General features: G+C 42.2%; 1 protein-coding gene across 6 annotated transcripts in view; it reads right to left on the reverse strand.

Annotated features, from left to right (window-relative positions):
* The window catches only part of mapkapk5 (MAPK activated protein kinase 5), a 50,127-nt gene that overhangs the window by 4,739 nt on the left and 27,069 nt on the right, over positions 1-18,319 (reverse strand). For 3 of the 6 annotated variants that reach the window (XM_068005971.1, XM_068005974.1, XM_068005973.1), the window contains exons 6-15: positions 17,516-17,605; positions 13,757-13,852; positions 12,117-12,197; positions 9,446-9,633; positions 9,006-9,126; positions 8,393-8,523; positions 4,187-4,302; positions 2,429-2,533; positions 1,357-1,499; positions 572-653 (exon numbers count right to left, since the gene is read on the reverse strand). In XM_068005971.1, coding sequence (XP_067862072.1) covers positions 572-653; positions 1,357-1,499; positions 2,429-2,533; positions 4,187-4,302; positions 8,393-8,523; positions 9,006-9,126; positions 9,446-9,633; positions 12,117-12,197; positions 13,757-13,852; positions 17,516-17,605 — 1,153 coding nt within the window. The remainder of the gene's footprint in view (positions 1-571; positions 654-1,356; positions 1,500-2,428; positions 2,534-4,186; positions 4,303-8,392; positions 8,524-9,005; positions 9,127-9,445; positions 9,634-12,116; positions 12,198-13,756; positions 13,853-17,515; positions 17,606-18,319) is intronic. The other 3 variants (XM_068005975.1, XM_068005976.1, XM_068005977.1) reach the window with 3 other exon arrangements.

Here is an 18,319-nt window from a genome sequence, read left to right on the forward strand (position 1 = left end):
TCCCTTAAGTGAATCTATGCTATTTGCCTCAACTACTCCTTGTGGTAGTGTGTTCCACATTCTTACCACTCTTTGGGTACTATACATCAATCTCCAGTGTTAAGCCTCCTCATTTTATTCCTCTAACAGACTGAAACTAGATAACATATTCTTGACAGGCCGAAATCAAACACCATACCCCAATTTTCTCCCTCTCCAGAAGGCTCTGGCTCACACTGGGGTTTGATTCCATAGGCACTGGCATTCCTCCAGTACTTTACCCAAGAGGCCATTCTTCATACAAGAGTCTAGACAGCAATGGCAGAAGGGTACTTGACTGAGGACAGCATCGTAGTATAGCCCGATCCTGTCCTCACCTGATGTTTACATGGACAATTTGCAGTACAGGTTACTGGGTTAGCAATCAGGAGTGGGAACCTTGGCTGATTTCTTCCCTCCCCCTGCCCAGTGCTTGGTGATAATGAAGACGACTGTTGCAGCCCACACTGCTATCCCAGTTGAGATCAGTTAACTTATCACAGGCCAAGGATCTGTCCGTATGGCTCAGTACTCAACAGAGCAGCACACTTACCAAATGAGTCAGTGGGGAAGCTCATCCACAACTTGTCAACTGAAACCTCCAGTTGTCCAGGGTTGTAAAGCAGATTCTTAGGCTGGCATGAACAAGCAATCCAAATCAGATGTCATTTTTTTTTCATATGCAAACTTAAATCCTACAAAGTCCCCTCTTGGAAACTTGCTCAGGCTGAGCCAGACTGAGAAAAACCTTGGACTCAAGGTCCACAACCTATCCATCACCAAGACCACTTATTCCATCTCTGCCACACTGCCCACATCCGTCACTTCCTAAACCCCATCTCCGCTGAAACCCTTATCCACACTTCTGTAATCTCTAGGCTTGATTTCTACAATGTCCTTCATAAATTTCAACTTTTTTCAAAAATCAGCTGCCCATATCCTGTCCTGCGCTACATCCTGTTCACATTCACTCCTGTCCTCACTGACCAACACTTGCTCCCTGTCTATCAATTGTAAAATCCTCGTCCTCATCTTCAAATCCCTCCTGGGCCTCACCCCACCCCAGCTCTAACTTCAGACAGCCTTGCATCCCATCCTGCACCTCCAATTCTGGCCTTTTGTGCATTCCCCTTCCCTTCATCCCGCCATTCGCCCCAGAACCTTTAGTTTCCTCAGCCGTACTCTCTTGAATTCCTTCCCCAAACCCTTCTCTCTCTCTACCTTTAAAAACCTTCTCAAAACCCACCTTTTCCACCACCTCTCCAAACTCTCCCACCATGGCTCTTTCATTCCTGGTATGTATTTAATTTATTCTTTTCCCTCCCCTTTGGAATGTACCTTAGGGAAGTTTTCTGCACTGAAGATGCTATGTAAATGCAAGTTGTTGTTAGTTGGACATGCATTCTTGCCCATGATATTCCACGAGTTACTGATCTCAGCTGTGCTGTCACGGAGAGGGGGAGCAGGGACCAATCGCTTCCCTGCAGGAAGGGAGAGGAAAAGAATCAGAAGGAGATTCATCCCACAGGCTGCTCTACTGCACCTCCTACTAACTCCTCAAAGTGTCACTAGTACAGACAGCCTCACATCCTTTACCATGGAAGGTCTGCAGAGACCAAGAATGGGGAAGCTTTCTCAAGCTGCCAATTAATCCTACTATCCTGTGGTCTCCTGTCCTAATATTGTAAGACAGCCCTTTACTGTCATGTAATACAGGGGTTATGTAGAAAAAATGTGGGTATAAAAGCAGCAATCACAGAAAATAAGAAAACCAGTGAATGGAAAAATGGACAATTAAATATAAAATATGTTATAGAGCATGTTGGGAAGCATATCCAAAGGGCCTAATACATTAATCGGATTTGGATGGTCCAAGCTGCTTGGGATTCTTTCTTGTTGTTGGATGTTTTACGGGCCCTTCAAGTGTGTTACTCCGATAAAGCTCACTCCCTACTGGTGTACATTCTAGTTAAGATTAGTATACTAAAGTTAAAGTGTTTATTTTTCATAACACATATTTCAGAGTGCACTTTGAAATCAGGACTTGTTGGAAACTGAAAGGAGTCTTAGGCAAGTCAGCCTTTTATCACAAAGATACAAGCACCTCAACCCTCAACCCCCACCCCCCACCCCACAACATACACACAAAACCACAACACATTAAGGTACTCCACAGTAGACTGCAGCAGGTACAAGCGTTAGCTGATGCTATTTTGATCACAGCAACTGGAAACAGCCTGGGGATGTAGTGGGTCATACCCCTCCAATCCAGAGAGACCGGCAGGATGATATTGAATACTGGAGGGTGAAGATTTTCTCCCCTTGCCTCCTTCTCAAAAGATCCAGGGCAGATTTTTGCATAGGCTTGATAAAAATCTGTTTGCAAAGCATCCAGCAGCTGTTCTCTCACCATTCCAGCTGAGGCTCTGCAGCGTGTCGCGCAGAAATTTACAGTCTTTATTGTACTTCCAAGCCTCCTGCATCACCTCGTTCAACTTCTCATCTTCATTCTCTCCTATCAAAACAGGGAATTTCAACATAGAACCACTGCATATGAAAATATCACATTGTAATTTTTATTCAATCCTCATTCTGCCTCAAGCTATTCTTTCCCTTCAGCTGGGAGGATGGGTGCAAACCTCTGCTGGATCAACTCTAAAGCTGCTACTGCCGCCAGTTCTAAGCATGTGGGTCTCATGCAGCTAGTGGTAAACCAAAAGTATTTAAACAGAAAGGAAAACACTTTTCTTTAAACTGGTGGCTGGCCTTAGCGAATCTGGCAAGTTTACTTTGGGGCTATCATTGGCTGCATGTAGTCACGGTGTTGGGATTCAGCAGCACTAGCAAGAGTCTCTTGCAATATAAGAGGCAAAATTCCCTTCCATCACTCCAATGTACTGGTGGAGACAGATGAGTGCCATAGTTTTCTAGGAGGAAATGAACTTCATACTGCATTGCCTAGCTAATGGTAGGGCATCAAGTGTGGACTGTATTCATGCCAAATTCCTAAATGCTGCTCTAGATTGGTGTGGGGTGGAGAGGAAGGGAGTAACAATAAGTCAGTGCCAGGAACTGCCAACTTGCCTTTAAGCTACCTTCAGACAATACTGTCCACCATCAGAAGACACATAGCTTTTGAATATTCTGAAAGCATTACCTAGGCCACCCACCTTCAGGAAGCAATAGAGGGAGCACTGTAACTGGATCTCTCAACCTCAATCTGCAGCATACTGAGAGAGAGCCAACTCAACGTTCTCCACTGCACTACTGCATTCCATAGATTTCACTGAATATGGTCCGATTAAGTGCTGGCAGGACTGCGGCCATGAAAAGCACATTTCAGTATATGCTCCGGTCCTACTCTCACATCCAGCCCTTCTGGGCGGGGATTCTGGAGGCTACCAAAGTTATGATCGGCTTCACCCTATGTAAAAGTGTCCATGGTACTTTTTTTTTTGAATAAGAGCAGGGAGATCTCCAGTGTCCTGGCCAATATTCAACCCTCAATTAAAACCAAAATGGATTAACTAGTCATTCATCTCATTGCTGTCTGTGGGACCTTGTGGTGTTCAAACTGGCTGCAACGGTTGCCTACAAAAACAATAGGCTACACTTCATTATCTGTGAAGCACTTTTGGACGTTCGGAGAATGAACGATGCCACATAAATACAAATCTTTCTTTCTTTCTTACCATCCCACTAAATCTGACCCCCAGGCATACCCAGCTTACTGCCAGCAGGGCAAGGAATTCGCAGCACTCACAGACTTGCCCAGCTTTTGCTCCATGTCCAACCTTAGTGATTTTCTATAGGGTGGGGAGGAAAGCACTAGTCAAACTGCACTGTTCTAACACACCTCTTCTTCTAGAGGTGGGGGTGGGGTGAAGGAAAAGAAAGAAAGTCTGGCCTCCACTCAACATAGCTGTAAATCAAGAACTCATCATTTGGAGGGAGAATTGTAGGCATCAAGCCATATTCCATCAAGCAGTGATGTAATGTAGTGGTTCTCCAAAGCACCCAGCCACCATGCCACCTACAGATAACTAGAACAAGTTGTAAGATTTCAGGTACATCACATTCTTATACGGCTTATCATTTTTAATTCCTTAAATTGGAATAAGGGACCCAATTTCTCTCACCCGCCCCAAGTCCACATCAGCTGTCTTACCAGCCTGCGGTAGAATACACTGCGCGATGACATCCCGCAGTTTCTCCAGAGCGATGTTTGCATCCGCTGCCTCATTCTCCGGATCATGAATATAGACACCGTCCTTGGGCCTCGTGCTGTAACAAAATGACAATCTATTACGGTGGGGAGGAAATGTCCCTGTATGAACAGGCGCAATTAGCCAGCCAAATCTGAGACACATTTAGTGGGCTAAGACATTAAACAGGCTTATTTTTCTTAAAACAAAAAAAACAAATAAAAAGGAAGAAAAGGTAGAAAGAATTAATAAAAATGAAAAGCAATAAAAAAAACACGAGAAGAGCGACGGGAAAACTGACATTACCCATCTCGCCCCCACTACAAGTGTGCCATCTATCAGGCGATCGCGCTGTGGCACTGGTGATGGTCATTGGAGAAGTCCGACGTCTGGATTGCCTGCCTCACCTGCTGGCTGAAGGAGGCTATCTGGAGGCAAACAGCCATATGAGAAAAACAACAATGGGGAACATTTAGGGAAATGTTATTTTTTTTAATCTTCTTAAAGGGGAACAGTCTTCACTTGAATCATTGTATAATCCTAAATGTGATAAAAGGACATCCCTCCTCTTGATAAGATTTTATTTCAAAATCTGCAATTCAAATATTCCTCTTCGCAGGTGTAACAGCTGAATTTTCATTAAACCCCATGCATTGGTCAACACAGGTGAAGTGAACATACTAAGACCATATGTTGTTTAACCCAGCAGCAGTCCAACAAGGACTTCCTCAATGAGTTCTACAGCTCCAGTACTCACTTGTTATACAAGGCTTGCCAAAGAAAGCCAGAACTCCAGCTCTCTAAGATTATTTCTAGCTCTACACTTCTATTGATGGCATTTTTGCCCCCTGTACACTTACTAGCATCTCAGTCTTGCCTGGATCTTATTTTATGCTTTTAAACCACTAGTCAGATGGAGACCAAGGACTGTCGTTTGGTGCAGCCTCTCCTGTGCTGTGACATCATGAAGTTCCATGTCAATAACTGAAATGACGGCACTATCTAGGGATTCAACAAGCCTGGAGTGAATTTTACTTTTCAATTCAGATCACTGCTGAAAATGCCAACAAGATACCTTAAGCAAGTTTTAAAACCATAAACCTGAGTAAAGAGAGGAGGAAACGACATGCACATGCACCATTCTTTATAACGCTTAGGACTGCATGGCAATTCAAATGAACACAGTTTCCCTTTAAGGAGGATTCAACTGTTGCAGTATTGGCGAAAGAATTGACCACATGGATTGAAACAAGTTTTAGAAAGAGTCCTCTTGGAATGAAGTCCATTTCAAATTAATCCCTGCTATAACCAAAGCTTTGAGAGCTCGCCAATGACTTGCTGGGTAAATGCAATATACAGTGAGGTACTGAGCCATACAGACCAGGAAGCTCCCAAGTTCATCCCTGGTCTGTGTTGAGTTAGCTCCTGGCCAGGGGCAGGAGCTAATGGCTTCAGTCCCAGGCTAGAGAGGGGAGAAAAATATCAGCCAGGGTTTCCACTAGTACATGTGTGGATGTCTGAAGGAGAAAGGAGTGGGCTTGACTGTGATCCTTTCTCCTGCTCCATGGTCAAATTGACTGCTGTCAGTGCTGTCCAGGCTCACAAATGAAGAATGAACACTTGGAATAGGTACCAGGGGGCAACCACTGCCCATGGAACCATACCCCAATATGAGTGAGTCTTTAGAACAGGTAGGATTTTTAAAAAATCTAAATTTCTCAACAGGCTTTTAAGTTTGTGACTATCAGCTTTCAACTTAGTGAAACACCCAACATTTGAATGTTGAAATTAATAGTTCATTAGAGAAGGAGTCATTGTAGCAACATAGCAAACAAATTTTCTTTAAAATGCCACTGGTTGTAAAACAGCCAGCAGTTTCAGCTTTCACAAAAATCAGTAAGGCATGTTCCCTTTTCTTCCTGATCTGTGTTTGAAAAGAGGAATCTTTACAATATATACTAAATACATGTTAGCTGCAGATTTTTAAAACTTAATTGGCTGCACTTGCTTGAAATGTTTGCATCTGCATATTTTGGACATCGACCTGCATGCGTTGCAGCACTCTATCAGCCAGAAAAAACATTTCAGACTCCTGCTCCCCCTAGCATTCAACCTCCCTGTAAAGTTCCTTAGCTGGATTTCACAGCCTTTTTTCCTCTACGTCTTGCCATAAATCTTGTATATATTGAATGGAATCAAAATAATCTTGACTGCTTCAGGTTTGTAACATGCCTTTTCAAGTGGCAATCATGGGCTGCTTTATTCTTGCAATTTGTCAACTCCTCGACTTGTAATAATATCTTGCATTTATATTGCACCTTTATCAGAGAGAAAAACATCCCAAGGCACTTAAAGACTTATAATGTTATCCTATATATATTTAATGTAGTACAGTATCAGAGATTTCTGCTTTTGGCCCCTAGGCAGTCTGGTGGCACATTGAACAAAATCAGGGCTGATTTAAAAACTCAATTCATAGATACTTTGCAGAGCATCACTAACATCCCAACACAAATAAGCAAATTTGCCAACAAAACAAATTAATCGTTTAAATCCAAATTTATTTAGGCTTTGTTTTCAATTTTGCCCCCTTCTTTCCTGAATGTATGCTGGGGTATGGTTCCATGGGCCATTCTTCACAAGCAAGCAGAGAAAGTGAGAGTCAGCAAACTATTTGACCACAAAGGGCATCACAGCCAATCTCAATCCTGCCATCCAACAGTGTGTGCTATCCAGCAGGTACAACTCAATAGTGACCAGGAGCAGGAATGTTGGTTGATTTACATCTTCCTACCCCAGGGGTGCTGAGGCTAATCGTAGTACCCCAACTGCTGCCCTGTCTGAGATCAACTAGTTTAGCACAGACACAATCAAATCTGTGAACTCCTGGTCTGTATAGCTTAGTGTTATATTTTGCAGTGCATCAGGGGAGCTCAGGTTGTACATTGAGAACTTGCATAAATATTTTAGTGGACTTCAAATATAAACCCGCATACAATCCTGATCCCAGCAAAGAACGTGAGCAAACCAAACCACCTCTTATTCACTCCCCATTCTGTACAATTCTTGAAATAAATATAAAGTATTTCCCACTGTCCAATTTGGAATGGTTGGCATGCTTAATATATTGAATGATGAAATTTACCAAAACACATTTTTCAAGTCTGATTACTTTTAGCAGAGAAAGGTTTTGCTAAATGTTTCCGATTAGGACTGACTGACTGAGTAGTCAATTAATGGTTCATCCAAGGTGATTTACAAAATGGACTTTTCTCGTTATCTGTGATCTACAGAACTCCAAGCAGAATATTTCTTGGTCAACTAATTCTGTCTCATCAGCATTAGACTGTAAACTGGAAAAAAAAATGTACTGGGTAGGAAAAAGAATGAACAGCTTGGTTGGCAAGGGAAAGAAATACAGTAATTGTCTAGGCACACAGAGATCAAACTATTTAAATCAAGTTGCAGCACAGAGGAACAAGCAAACTAGGAATGTACCCCCAATTTCTCTTCTCTTAAAGAAGCTAAATTTTGCTGTTTGACCAGTGCTGCCGTAGTCCGGTACCTCATCATTCTTCATGTGCAAGAGTGCAGACGAGTGTAGGCAGGGTTTTCAAATGTGAAAGGCATTACAGCAGTCAGATCCTGTCCCAATTAACTTTCGCACATCTTGTACAGCCCTGACTTTGATACATGCAGATTTTCCAGTGGGGCCACAGGATAGTGTCCGGAGCAGGAACCCTGGCTGATTTACCTCCCCCGCCCCCCAGGGCACTGAGGCAAATGGTGGTACCCCAACTGCTGGCCTGGCTGAAATCAATTAAATAGCACAGGGTTTGAAGATTATAACTGGGACCTTCCTGGTCTCCATGCTTGGTGTGGTGCACTTCTCTCTAACAATCAGGAGAGCGCAAATTGGAGTTACTTAAAGCGTTAACCCAACTTATTTGCTCCTCTGTGCTTAATTTTATTGTACAACTCTAGGACCTTTGGCGCGGTAAAAGAACAGATGGCATCCTTCATAGCCGAACTCTGCAAATAGAAGCAATACAGTAGCTGCATAGCACTCATCATCTTGTCAAACACAAATTCCACTTTAGATTAAGCAATATCTTTCATCACTGTACATGTCTGAGCTGAATACATTACATTCAGTATGACACACTTACCCAAGTAGTTTCCTCTTGCGAAGAATTGGGTTATTAACAGAGTTTAGAGGTTTAAGGCTCACTTTCAGATCCTGAATTCTCATACTGGCCAGCTGCTCTGCATGGGCCTGCTGGATCCCAGCAACCATTGCCTGCGATACAGATTCACCATCAGTACAAGCTGTGTTACAAGACAACAAATCACCAGCAGAGGGACGATCTCACCCTGCAAACACATATACAGCAGCAACCATAGAGAGCTTCTGCTAACCTAGGGCTGAAGGATCTGGGACTCTCCATGTAAAGCTCAGTCTATACTTCAACAAGGGGTAACAAAGATCTTCTATGAATCAATTTCTTCGATACAGAACTTCACAAACACACAAGAAAAGTCTGAAAATTGTCAATCTAAAAGCATTATCTCCTAAGGATTTAATCAATTCTTTAAAAAAGTGCTTCACAAGATCAGGAGTTGCTATTTGAATCATCTTAGTTTTAATGCTGTAAGGAAAATACTAACCCTTGCACAGTACATCATAAGGAAAGTAATTCTAGACAGCGGGAGACATTACAATTATGTAACAAAGTGCTGGCCACTTGTGACCGAGTTATCATTACTTAAAAGGACATTCACCTTATCCATCATCATTTGGGAAGATGGGAGGATGTTATCTAAAGCCTCTGTGGAGTTCAGCCAGGGATGAGCCAGCACCCCTTCAATATTGAGTCGTTCCTCCGGCTTTACCTTCAGCAATCTGCAGAAGACAATATACTCAAACTAGAATTTGGAAAAGAACGAAGTCCACAAACTATTTCTAGCTGTTAACGGAGAAAGAAACCTGCAGAAATCAGGTTGTTAATGCCTCCAGAAAATAACTGAGCACCAAGAGAGTGGTGGCCACTTACACTGTATTGTTATTCACCCTATAATAAAATGGTTTGCTGAATGCAAGGTCCACCAATATCTTGTCATGATGGCCTGTTGTTACAAATCTTATGAATTTTTCCAAAATGTTCCCAGCACTAACTCAGACTAGTCCTACTACATGACGGTGACCCAGCTACTCAACTCACTTTCTCACAATGTCCTTAGCCATCTCGGAAATCTGACACCACTCTTCCTCTGGGAATTCAAAACTTGCCGTCATAATCTTTTTTCGCATGTCCTTCGGGATTGTCCGGCTGTGGTGTTTGGAATAAAATGGTGGATATCCACATAGCATCACGTAAATAATTACACCCAGCGACCACAGGTCACAGCTCTGGGATAATAAACAAAAACAAAACAAAATTAAAATAAGGTTCTATACACACACACACACACACACTTTACAAAATTTACTTTGGGAATTTAACAGGCAACCCCCCCACACCACTTGTGGAGAAGGTGGGTAACCTGCTCCCAGACCTCAATGTTACACTAAACCAGGTGCTGAGCAAAATATGAGGAATGCAGCCAAGAGAGGTTTTCCCTACTTCCCAGTAGAAAAAGTCCCTTATCTTCACTCAGCAGTACCGTACAACCCCTTGTCCGAGATCAAGAACTCATCAAGTTGAAGGGGATCATGGAAGCAGCTCAGTTTCCACTATCTAGACCACTTTTAGAATGTATCAGGCACATATCAGACATCATATAATTGATATGATCATCACATACTACAAATGAGGCAGCAGTATGGCTTCTTATTGGGAACACGAAAAACAATGGGGATTCAAAGATCTGGATGATTGTTACACCAAAGCGTTGAGTGCCTCTGAAATTTGGATGGGAAGAGACATAATAAGGGGTGAAATATACACAAACAGGGGACATAAGTTGCCTGTGTCATGAGTTTTCTTACGTCTAACTTCAAGTCCAATTAGAACAAGAAAAGATTCAAAGCTTTGCTGTGGCTCACAACCACTTTGCACAGCTGCAGTAAAGATGCCTAGATTCTTAGAAACCAAAAACTATAAAAGAAAAAGAACAAACTTGTATTTACATAATCCAAAAGCTGGATTGCTCCTGCAGAGTGCCGGCATGGACTCCACAGGCCAAATGGCCTCCTTCTGTGCTGTAACCATTCTATGATTCTATATAGCACTTTTTACAATCCCAGGATGTCCCAAAGCACTTTACAGCCAATGAAGTGCTTTTAAAGTGTAGTCACTGTTGTAATGTAGGAAACAGGGCACCCAAATATTGGCCAGGACACTGGGGATAATGCCCCTGCTCTTCTGCCATGGGACCTTTTACATCCACCTGAGAGGGCAGACAGGGTCTCTGTTTAACATCTCATCCAAAACAGGGCACCTCCTGGAGTGTCAGCCTAGATATTGTGCTCAAGTCTCTGGAGTGGGACTTGAACCTACAACCTTCTGATTCAGAGGAGAGTGCGCTACCAACTGAGCCACGGCTAACAAATGAATAAGGGAACTACAGTTTTTCAAATTTAGCACATTATGGTGGCATAAAGATTTTCCTGCAAAAATGAAATCACAAAACTGCTAATGCTAAGCCAGCTCTACATTCAGTTTTAAAATACAAGAAATAGCCAATTCTCCCCCCTTCCCCAAAAGGAGGGCCACCACCTCACGCAAACTGGAACACAAAATAAAATTTAGCATTACTACTTTAACTCAGATACTTCTGCAATTGTGTCATTTTAATTGTACACATTAATTGGGGATCCTTGCATCATCGGGGTCAATAATTTTTTTGAGTCAGTTTCCACCAATGTCATTGCCAACGGCTGTTTAAAAGGAAATTTGAGGGAAACTCCAATATTAGCTTATTTGATTGCCACTCCAAGAATGCACCTCCCATTATAGCAAGGTTGTTACCCTCCTACAAATGGTGCACATTGCTTATTATAGAGACATTTAATTTCTGTTTGTTAATTGACAGACTTCTATCCTACACTCTGGATGACAGAGCATTGTATGGAAGCTTTAGTAACATTCTTTTGGCTTATTTGCTTTTAAATCAACCTCTAATTTGATATTTAAAAAACAGATGCCCTGATGGTGATGCTTTACAAATCCATAAAGAGTATCGCATGTGGAATAGCAGACTGAAAGGCTAAATACTACAGAAATTAACTGATCACAAAAAGACAAAATACTTCTCACCAAGCCACTTTCTTCCTTTTTAAGCAAAAAATGCCCATAACTCTTTAGTACCATTCTTCATTCCACAGCAAGAGGCCAGTCAACCAACCACCAGGTTCTTTCCAGAGACACTGTGTAGACAGGTGCTGGCAAGAATGCAGTCACAACTCAGGATGATTCACCTACCAATTTTACCCTGTCCCAATCATCATTGTTTTTTGATGGGGAGGAGGCAGGATGGGAGAATGAAAGGAAGAGCCTCTTCATTGCTCTACACCTCTGGCTAATGATCTTGCCAAGATCACAAAATCGCTGTGGATTCATGGCCACAAACTAACTTTGTTCTGTTTTGGGAAGGTGGTGGTGGTGGTGGTGGTGGGGCACGGGGTGAAGAAAGAAAGCAGTTAGTACATCACAGTGCAACACCATGTGAATTTAACTAGTATCTGCCTCAATTCCATACAGCGTACTTTAGCCCAGACAGGAGGAGGAATAAACTGAGATGAAGACTTCCTCACATGACCATTATTACTGCACTATGTTGGCTCGGAACTGGTCCTGCCAGTAACATTTCATTTAACCAGCCATATCTTTTTCCTCATGGCATCCAAAGGCAGTGGGAGGTAATAATCTATATAAAGCAATAAAAAATTACCTTGTTGTATGTGTAGGGAGTGGGTGAGGTAGGTATTATTCCAGATTTCTCTTTCTGATGTCTCCTCTGGGCCTCCAGTACCTGCAACAGAAAGAAAAGAATTAAATGGAGAACACGAATCTCCATAGTATAGTACACAGTATACTGTTGCATGTTCTAATTCCCTATAACCACTTTACCATGCCCCCCCTCTGTCTGGAACCTTGGCCTTCAGTTATCCTCTGTTGGCTACACCATCCATTCCTTACCTCAGCCTTCTTAGTGATACTTTTCAGAACCTCTGCATATGCACCACCTCATTGCCCCCTCTGACCTTAGTCTGCCCCTCAATTTTCTGCTATCCATGAAGTACAAATTAGTAACTAAACAACACATGCACTCTAAACATTCATCATCACATCAGAGTTAGATCACGGCTCTCCAACCGGTTCCACACCTCAAGAGTTCATTGAGCTGACTGGTTCTTGATCTTGGACCCACGGTCCTGGGACAGATGTTGATTGCTCACTGGGCACCGCCTCAACAAGAATGGAAGGACAAATCGTAGGCAACACACACATTTACGCTTTTCCCTCACACCACAAAGTACCCAACGTGACCAGTTTCCCAATCACTTCCTTTGAAATCCTACCCCTTCAACAGCTTGCCAGTTTGTTGTGAGACTTTCTTTATCACAGACTTTACAGAATTTCTCAACGTCAGCCATCAAATCAAAGCTCCCCATTATTCCTATTCCCTGCATAGGCAATTAGTCAGGTAATCAACATGGTTTAGAACACAGACAGTAAGTGAATATTTTCCTATTTTATATCTGCAACCCTCATCTTCACACCACACACTCCATAATAAACATTAAAACAGTTTCTGTACCCTCTGACTCACCGTGAATAATGCCACAAAAATCCCAATAGTAGCAATTTAGAATCTTTTTTAAAGATTCTTTTTCCCCAAGGATATAACCCAACAGAGGGAAAAAAAAATGTTGTTGTTCTTAAATGTTAACTACTTGAGTTACACAATTAACAGTAACAACCAAAGAATTATAAGTGGTGGTAACATTTGACCTGAAAGGACCATTTGACACAGTAGGCACAATTGTCAGCTCTGGGACCTGGGTTCCAACTCAGCCCAGACTGATAGGATAAAAGACTTTTCTCTCTGATGGCCACAAGAATCTGAAATGAAATAAATTTGTATGCCTTTTCAATCCTGTTTCTACTAGGCATAAGTCCACAACACAGAATTGCCCTGAAGCAATATTAATTTGGCAGTTTTACTCAGAACACAAGGATGGTTGGTGTGGGAAATAGAACATTTGCCAATTTTAACACCCAAGCTGGCAGGGCTTGGTTGCAGATTAAAGCACCCTCTGCTCTGCTATACTGTACCCTGACTATAAGCAAATAGAAATGCTCCTATTAGTCCATCTTCCAACACTGGTATTGCTGACCTTGATGAGCAAAGAAAGAAACAATGTTCTAGGTGTCTAGCAATTGCTGATCACCATCTGTTAGGTACATAAGTACTGCAAGAGCCACAGGGCTACTCACCTTTCAAATTATCCTGCCATTATTGGGAGAGCTTTGGTGAATTCTCAGGTAGACCATTAAGTGGACAGCAAGAAAATCACACACACTTACCTGAGGTGCTACATAATATGGAGTGAACTGTGGAGTCATCAGGTCCCCGTGATCGATTTTGGCAAATCCAAAGTCGCACAGTTTAACTGGTGCATCCTACAAGATGGAAGAGTCAGGTATCATAATTAGGAATGGAAAATGTAGTCAGCCTTGTTATAAGACCATAGAGGTTTACTGCACAGGTGGCCATTTGGCCCACTGTGTCTGTGCTGGCTCTAATACCACAGCCCCACGCTCTCCCAAAGCACTGTATCTTTATTTGCTTCAAATCTTTATCAACTTTTACCTTACCTCACATTTCTCTCCATTAAGTTACATCTGCCCCGTCGAACCATAGCTAATCTATATCCTCCTGAAGTCTCTTAACAGACCTTCTCGTTATTTGCCAAACCCTCTACTTTTGTGTAATTAGCAAATTTCAACATCACGTTCCTATATCCAAGTTCATACATGTTTTATACTGATATAAATTTTATAAAAGCAAATGTTTTATAAAAACTTCTACAATCCAAGCAACTCCCAATATAACAAACACATTTTTCCACCTGCCAAATCTTAAACTATTTTTCTCTGCAAATCGTTCCACAGAAAGGTCAATGTCTTGACCTCTTTCTTTTTCTTAAAAAAGAGATAATTACCTACTGTTAGTGAAGTCACTGTACAGTTTTGTCACAAAGTGCAGTCTAACTTTCTTGGAGGACTGGAGACTTCTTGCTACTTCCCAAGTTCCTTACATAATCTGCTCCGAATGCCACGTGACTAAGCCGCAGATCTTGCACGCATTTGTTGTGGAGTGGTTTCACTTCACGGTGGTGAGGGAACGCCTCTTATAGCTAGCAGTGACAGATGCACTAGCCTGCATGTTGTTAGGGGTGGAGGAGAGTGGGGAAGGTGGAGTGTGGAATGCTTGACATCATTGGGGTGTAAAGTGTGAATGCTCCCGTCTCACTACAGAGAAGATAATTGGTTGAATCATGGCAGGGGAGGGTGAGAACAAAGACCACACAAGAGGAGAGGGATAAATTCATGTTGTGCAGAGGACAGAAATAAATTCAGTAGATGATTTTTAAAGTGCAGCCAAAAGCAGATAAAGCCTTTCCTCTACATTGCCAGCTGCTGCACTCCCGAGTATTAATGACCCAATCGTAGACCCATGCAGATGCAGGAGTACGAATTTGCTGTCAAACTGAGGATAAGCTGTTGAGATAAGCTAAACTCACAGAGCTGGTTTATCATGTTTGTATAAATCTGACCCCCATATTTTGCATAGCAGCCTAGAAGACCCAAGGACAATGACATCTGACTGCGAATTAAAAAAGGGGCAATGTGGTACTTGGATGTCAATCTCACTAGACAGGAATAAGAAATGGTGAAGGGAAAGCACCCAAAGTCGTTTGCATACAAGAGACTGACATCATGAAGCGGCCCTTACACAGGAACTGAAAGTCCATGGTGATGTTACTCATCTAGCATTCTTAGCCATAAACAAATACAACACAGCCACAGATAGCCTAAATAAATGAGCACCAACTGCTTGGAGCGGAGGTATGAGAAACATCCAAAGTAAGTAATTGACGAGAAGACCAAGTAATGGAAGAAAAATAACTTTACCATTGGTATCTTGTCTCTCTTTTTTGGGTGGGTGAGGGAGGGGGTTGAAGAACACTAATCTCACTATAAATACTCACTCCCAGCACTGATGAGGAAAAAAAGACAACTTTGTTCTGCTACCTGTTAACCAAAGTCCTAAAGTGCATCACCTTCCAAACGTCCACTGAAGACCTTCTCTTCCCCATCCCCACAAGCATTCAGTTCCAGTCACATTGTGACTGATGCTTAGCACACTGCTACCAAGTGATATTAAAAATATAAACACAATTTCAGGGCTATACTTTATTATCTATCCATAATATATTTAATATTTTACATTTAGCATGCACATCCCATGCTTACAGGGAGATTATGACACGTTGTTTCCATCATGCTTGGGTGCTGTGCCTGGTTTTTAGGTTTAAGTTGGTGAAGTTTAAATTTCCCATAAACTTACATTGTACTTACCTTTCAGTCTTCCAGAGATTTGAGTCTCTGAGGTAGGTGGGGCTATGCACCACACCTGAAAATGCAGCCTCCTGGCCTGATCCCTCTACCCACACTCCAACTGCAAACCCAAATGTACCCCTGATCCACCAGCCTCTGACCTGGCCACATCCCACTCTGACCAGCACTTGCACCTCCCACTAAAAAAAAAGGAAAAAAAGAGAAAAGAAAAAAAAGAGAAAATGAGAGGAGAGAGTCGGGAATTTTTTTTTAAAAAATGAACCAGCAGCACGACGACCAGAGACAGGCAAGACAGAGAGCTCATCTTACAACACCACCACGCATTTACAGAATGCCTTTAACATAGTAAAACATCCCAAGGCGCTTCATAGGAGTGTTATCAGACAACATTTGACACTGTGCCATGTAAGGAGATATTAGGACAGGTGACCAAAAGCTTGGTCAAAGAGGTAGGTTTTAAGGAGAGAGAGGCGGAGGAGTTTAGGGAGGGAATTCCAGAGCTTAGGGCCTAAACAACTGAAGACACAGCCGCCAATGGTGGAGCAGTGGAAATTAGAGATGTATAAAAGGCCAGAATTGGAGGAATGCAGAGTTCTCGGAGGGCTGTTGGGCTGGAGGAGGTTACAGAGATAGGGAGGGGTGAGGCCACGGATGGATTTGAACACAAGGATGAGAATTTGAAATTCAAGACGTTGCTGGACTGGGAGCCAATGTAGGTCAGTGAGCACATTGGTGATGGGTGAACGGGACTTGGTGCGAGTTAGGATACGGGCAGCAGAGTTTTGGATGAATTGAAGTTTATGGAGGGTGGAAGGCGGGAGGCAGGCCAGGACAGCATTGGAATAAATAGAGTCTGGAGGTAGCAAAAACATGGATGAGGATTTCAACAGTCGATGGGCTGGGGCGGAGACAGGTGATATTACAGAGGTGGAAGTAGGCAATCTTGGTGATGGAGAAGACATTGGGTCAGCAGCTCAGTTCAGGGTCAAATAGGATTCTGAGGTTGTGAACAGTCTGGTTAAGATTTAATATGAGCAAAGCCATAGGAGATACATTAGTAATATAGCTGCAAGCTAGGTGCAGATGTGGGAAAGTTTAGAACTTTTACAGAATGGTTCTTATAATTACGATAATTTACACTTTCTACCTGTTGCACAGATGCAAAACAATCTGAAAATGCTGTGTGTTTCACATATATTTTAACTGTCTACTTTTCACATGATATTAAACTTTTTCAGTTCTATTTTCAGGGAGCCCAAAACCAGTTTTATTCCAGCCTCCGGTGCCAACAGCATGAGCGGGAGCTGAAAACTGTTGGCATGTATGGTTTCAACTACCACTCTCCAAGAGAATACTGGTTCCACACTGCCTCCATCTTGTTAACTGACCTGTCAATCAAGCAAACCCAGGGTTCCCATCTGCAACCTGACCTGAAAGTGAATCCACAATTCATTTCCAAGAATGCACAGACATACACCTTCTAGGCTAAAAGGGACACTGCCTATATTCTTTTTTAAAAATAAGGTGTAATGCTTCTATCCTCATAAAACAGCATAATTTCTGGCTTATGAGCAGTGCCACAGGAGGTTTGCTACTATATAATTATAGTTTAAAATAGTGATAAATCCTGAAGAGGGTTACTATGTAGCTAGACTAGTAGATTTACCAGTTGCATGGTCAGCCTCTGATTCTGGTACTCACCAGAGAGTTGTCCTTGAAGAGGAGGTTTTCAGGTTTGAGGTCTCTGTGGGCAATGTTCAGGGAGTGACAGTGCTGTATAGCCAGAGCAATCTGCACAAAAAACATAACACAATACAGGCAGATATTAGTAAATATTCAATGACCAAGGAGGGGAGAAATCAGTCATCCTATGATTAGCTTTTAAAGAGACTGAAAACACTGCAGTTAGCAATATGGAGCAAATGCATATGGGATTTATATCTAAAATCACAAAAAAGTCTCCTCACTCTAAACCCACTTCATATCGAAAAAGAGGGGAACGCTCCAAAATGATTAAGAGGAGTGCTCTACCACCTCCTACACATCAGTACTGGAATCAATGCTGGAATGCACATATCTATACTTTCTCTTTTCACAAATGATTTCGATTTCAGTCACAAATCAGAAGGTTAATGTCGCTTTTAAGGAAGAATTGTTCCATTTGTGACAGGAAACAAAGATCTTCTATTGCAATAATACTTGCATTTATATAGTGCCTCATCATGTCAAAATGTCTCCTAATGAGTCATATACTAAATTAATTTTGAAGTGCAGTGACTTATGTAGGGAAAGATAGCAGCCATTCAACACTAGCAATGAAGAGAACAAGAAGTTTATCTGAATTTAGTGGTATGGGTTGGAGGGATATTGGGCAGGATGCCAAAGAAATTCTTCAATGGGTGCTGTGAGACCTATAATGCCTACTGGAAAAGCCAGACAGGACCTTAGGTTTAACGTCTATTCTGAAGGACAGTACCTCTCAAAATGCAGCACTCCCCCAATACC

Source organism: Heptranchias perlo, chromosome 25 (assembly GCF_035084215.1).
Source record: "Heptranchias perlo isolate sHepPer1 chromosome 25, sHepPer1.hap1, whole genome shotgun sequence".
NCBI classification, from domain to species: Eukaryota; Metazoa; Chordata; class Chondrichthyes; order Hexanchiformes; family Hexanchidae; genus Heptranchias; species Heptranchias perlo.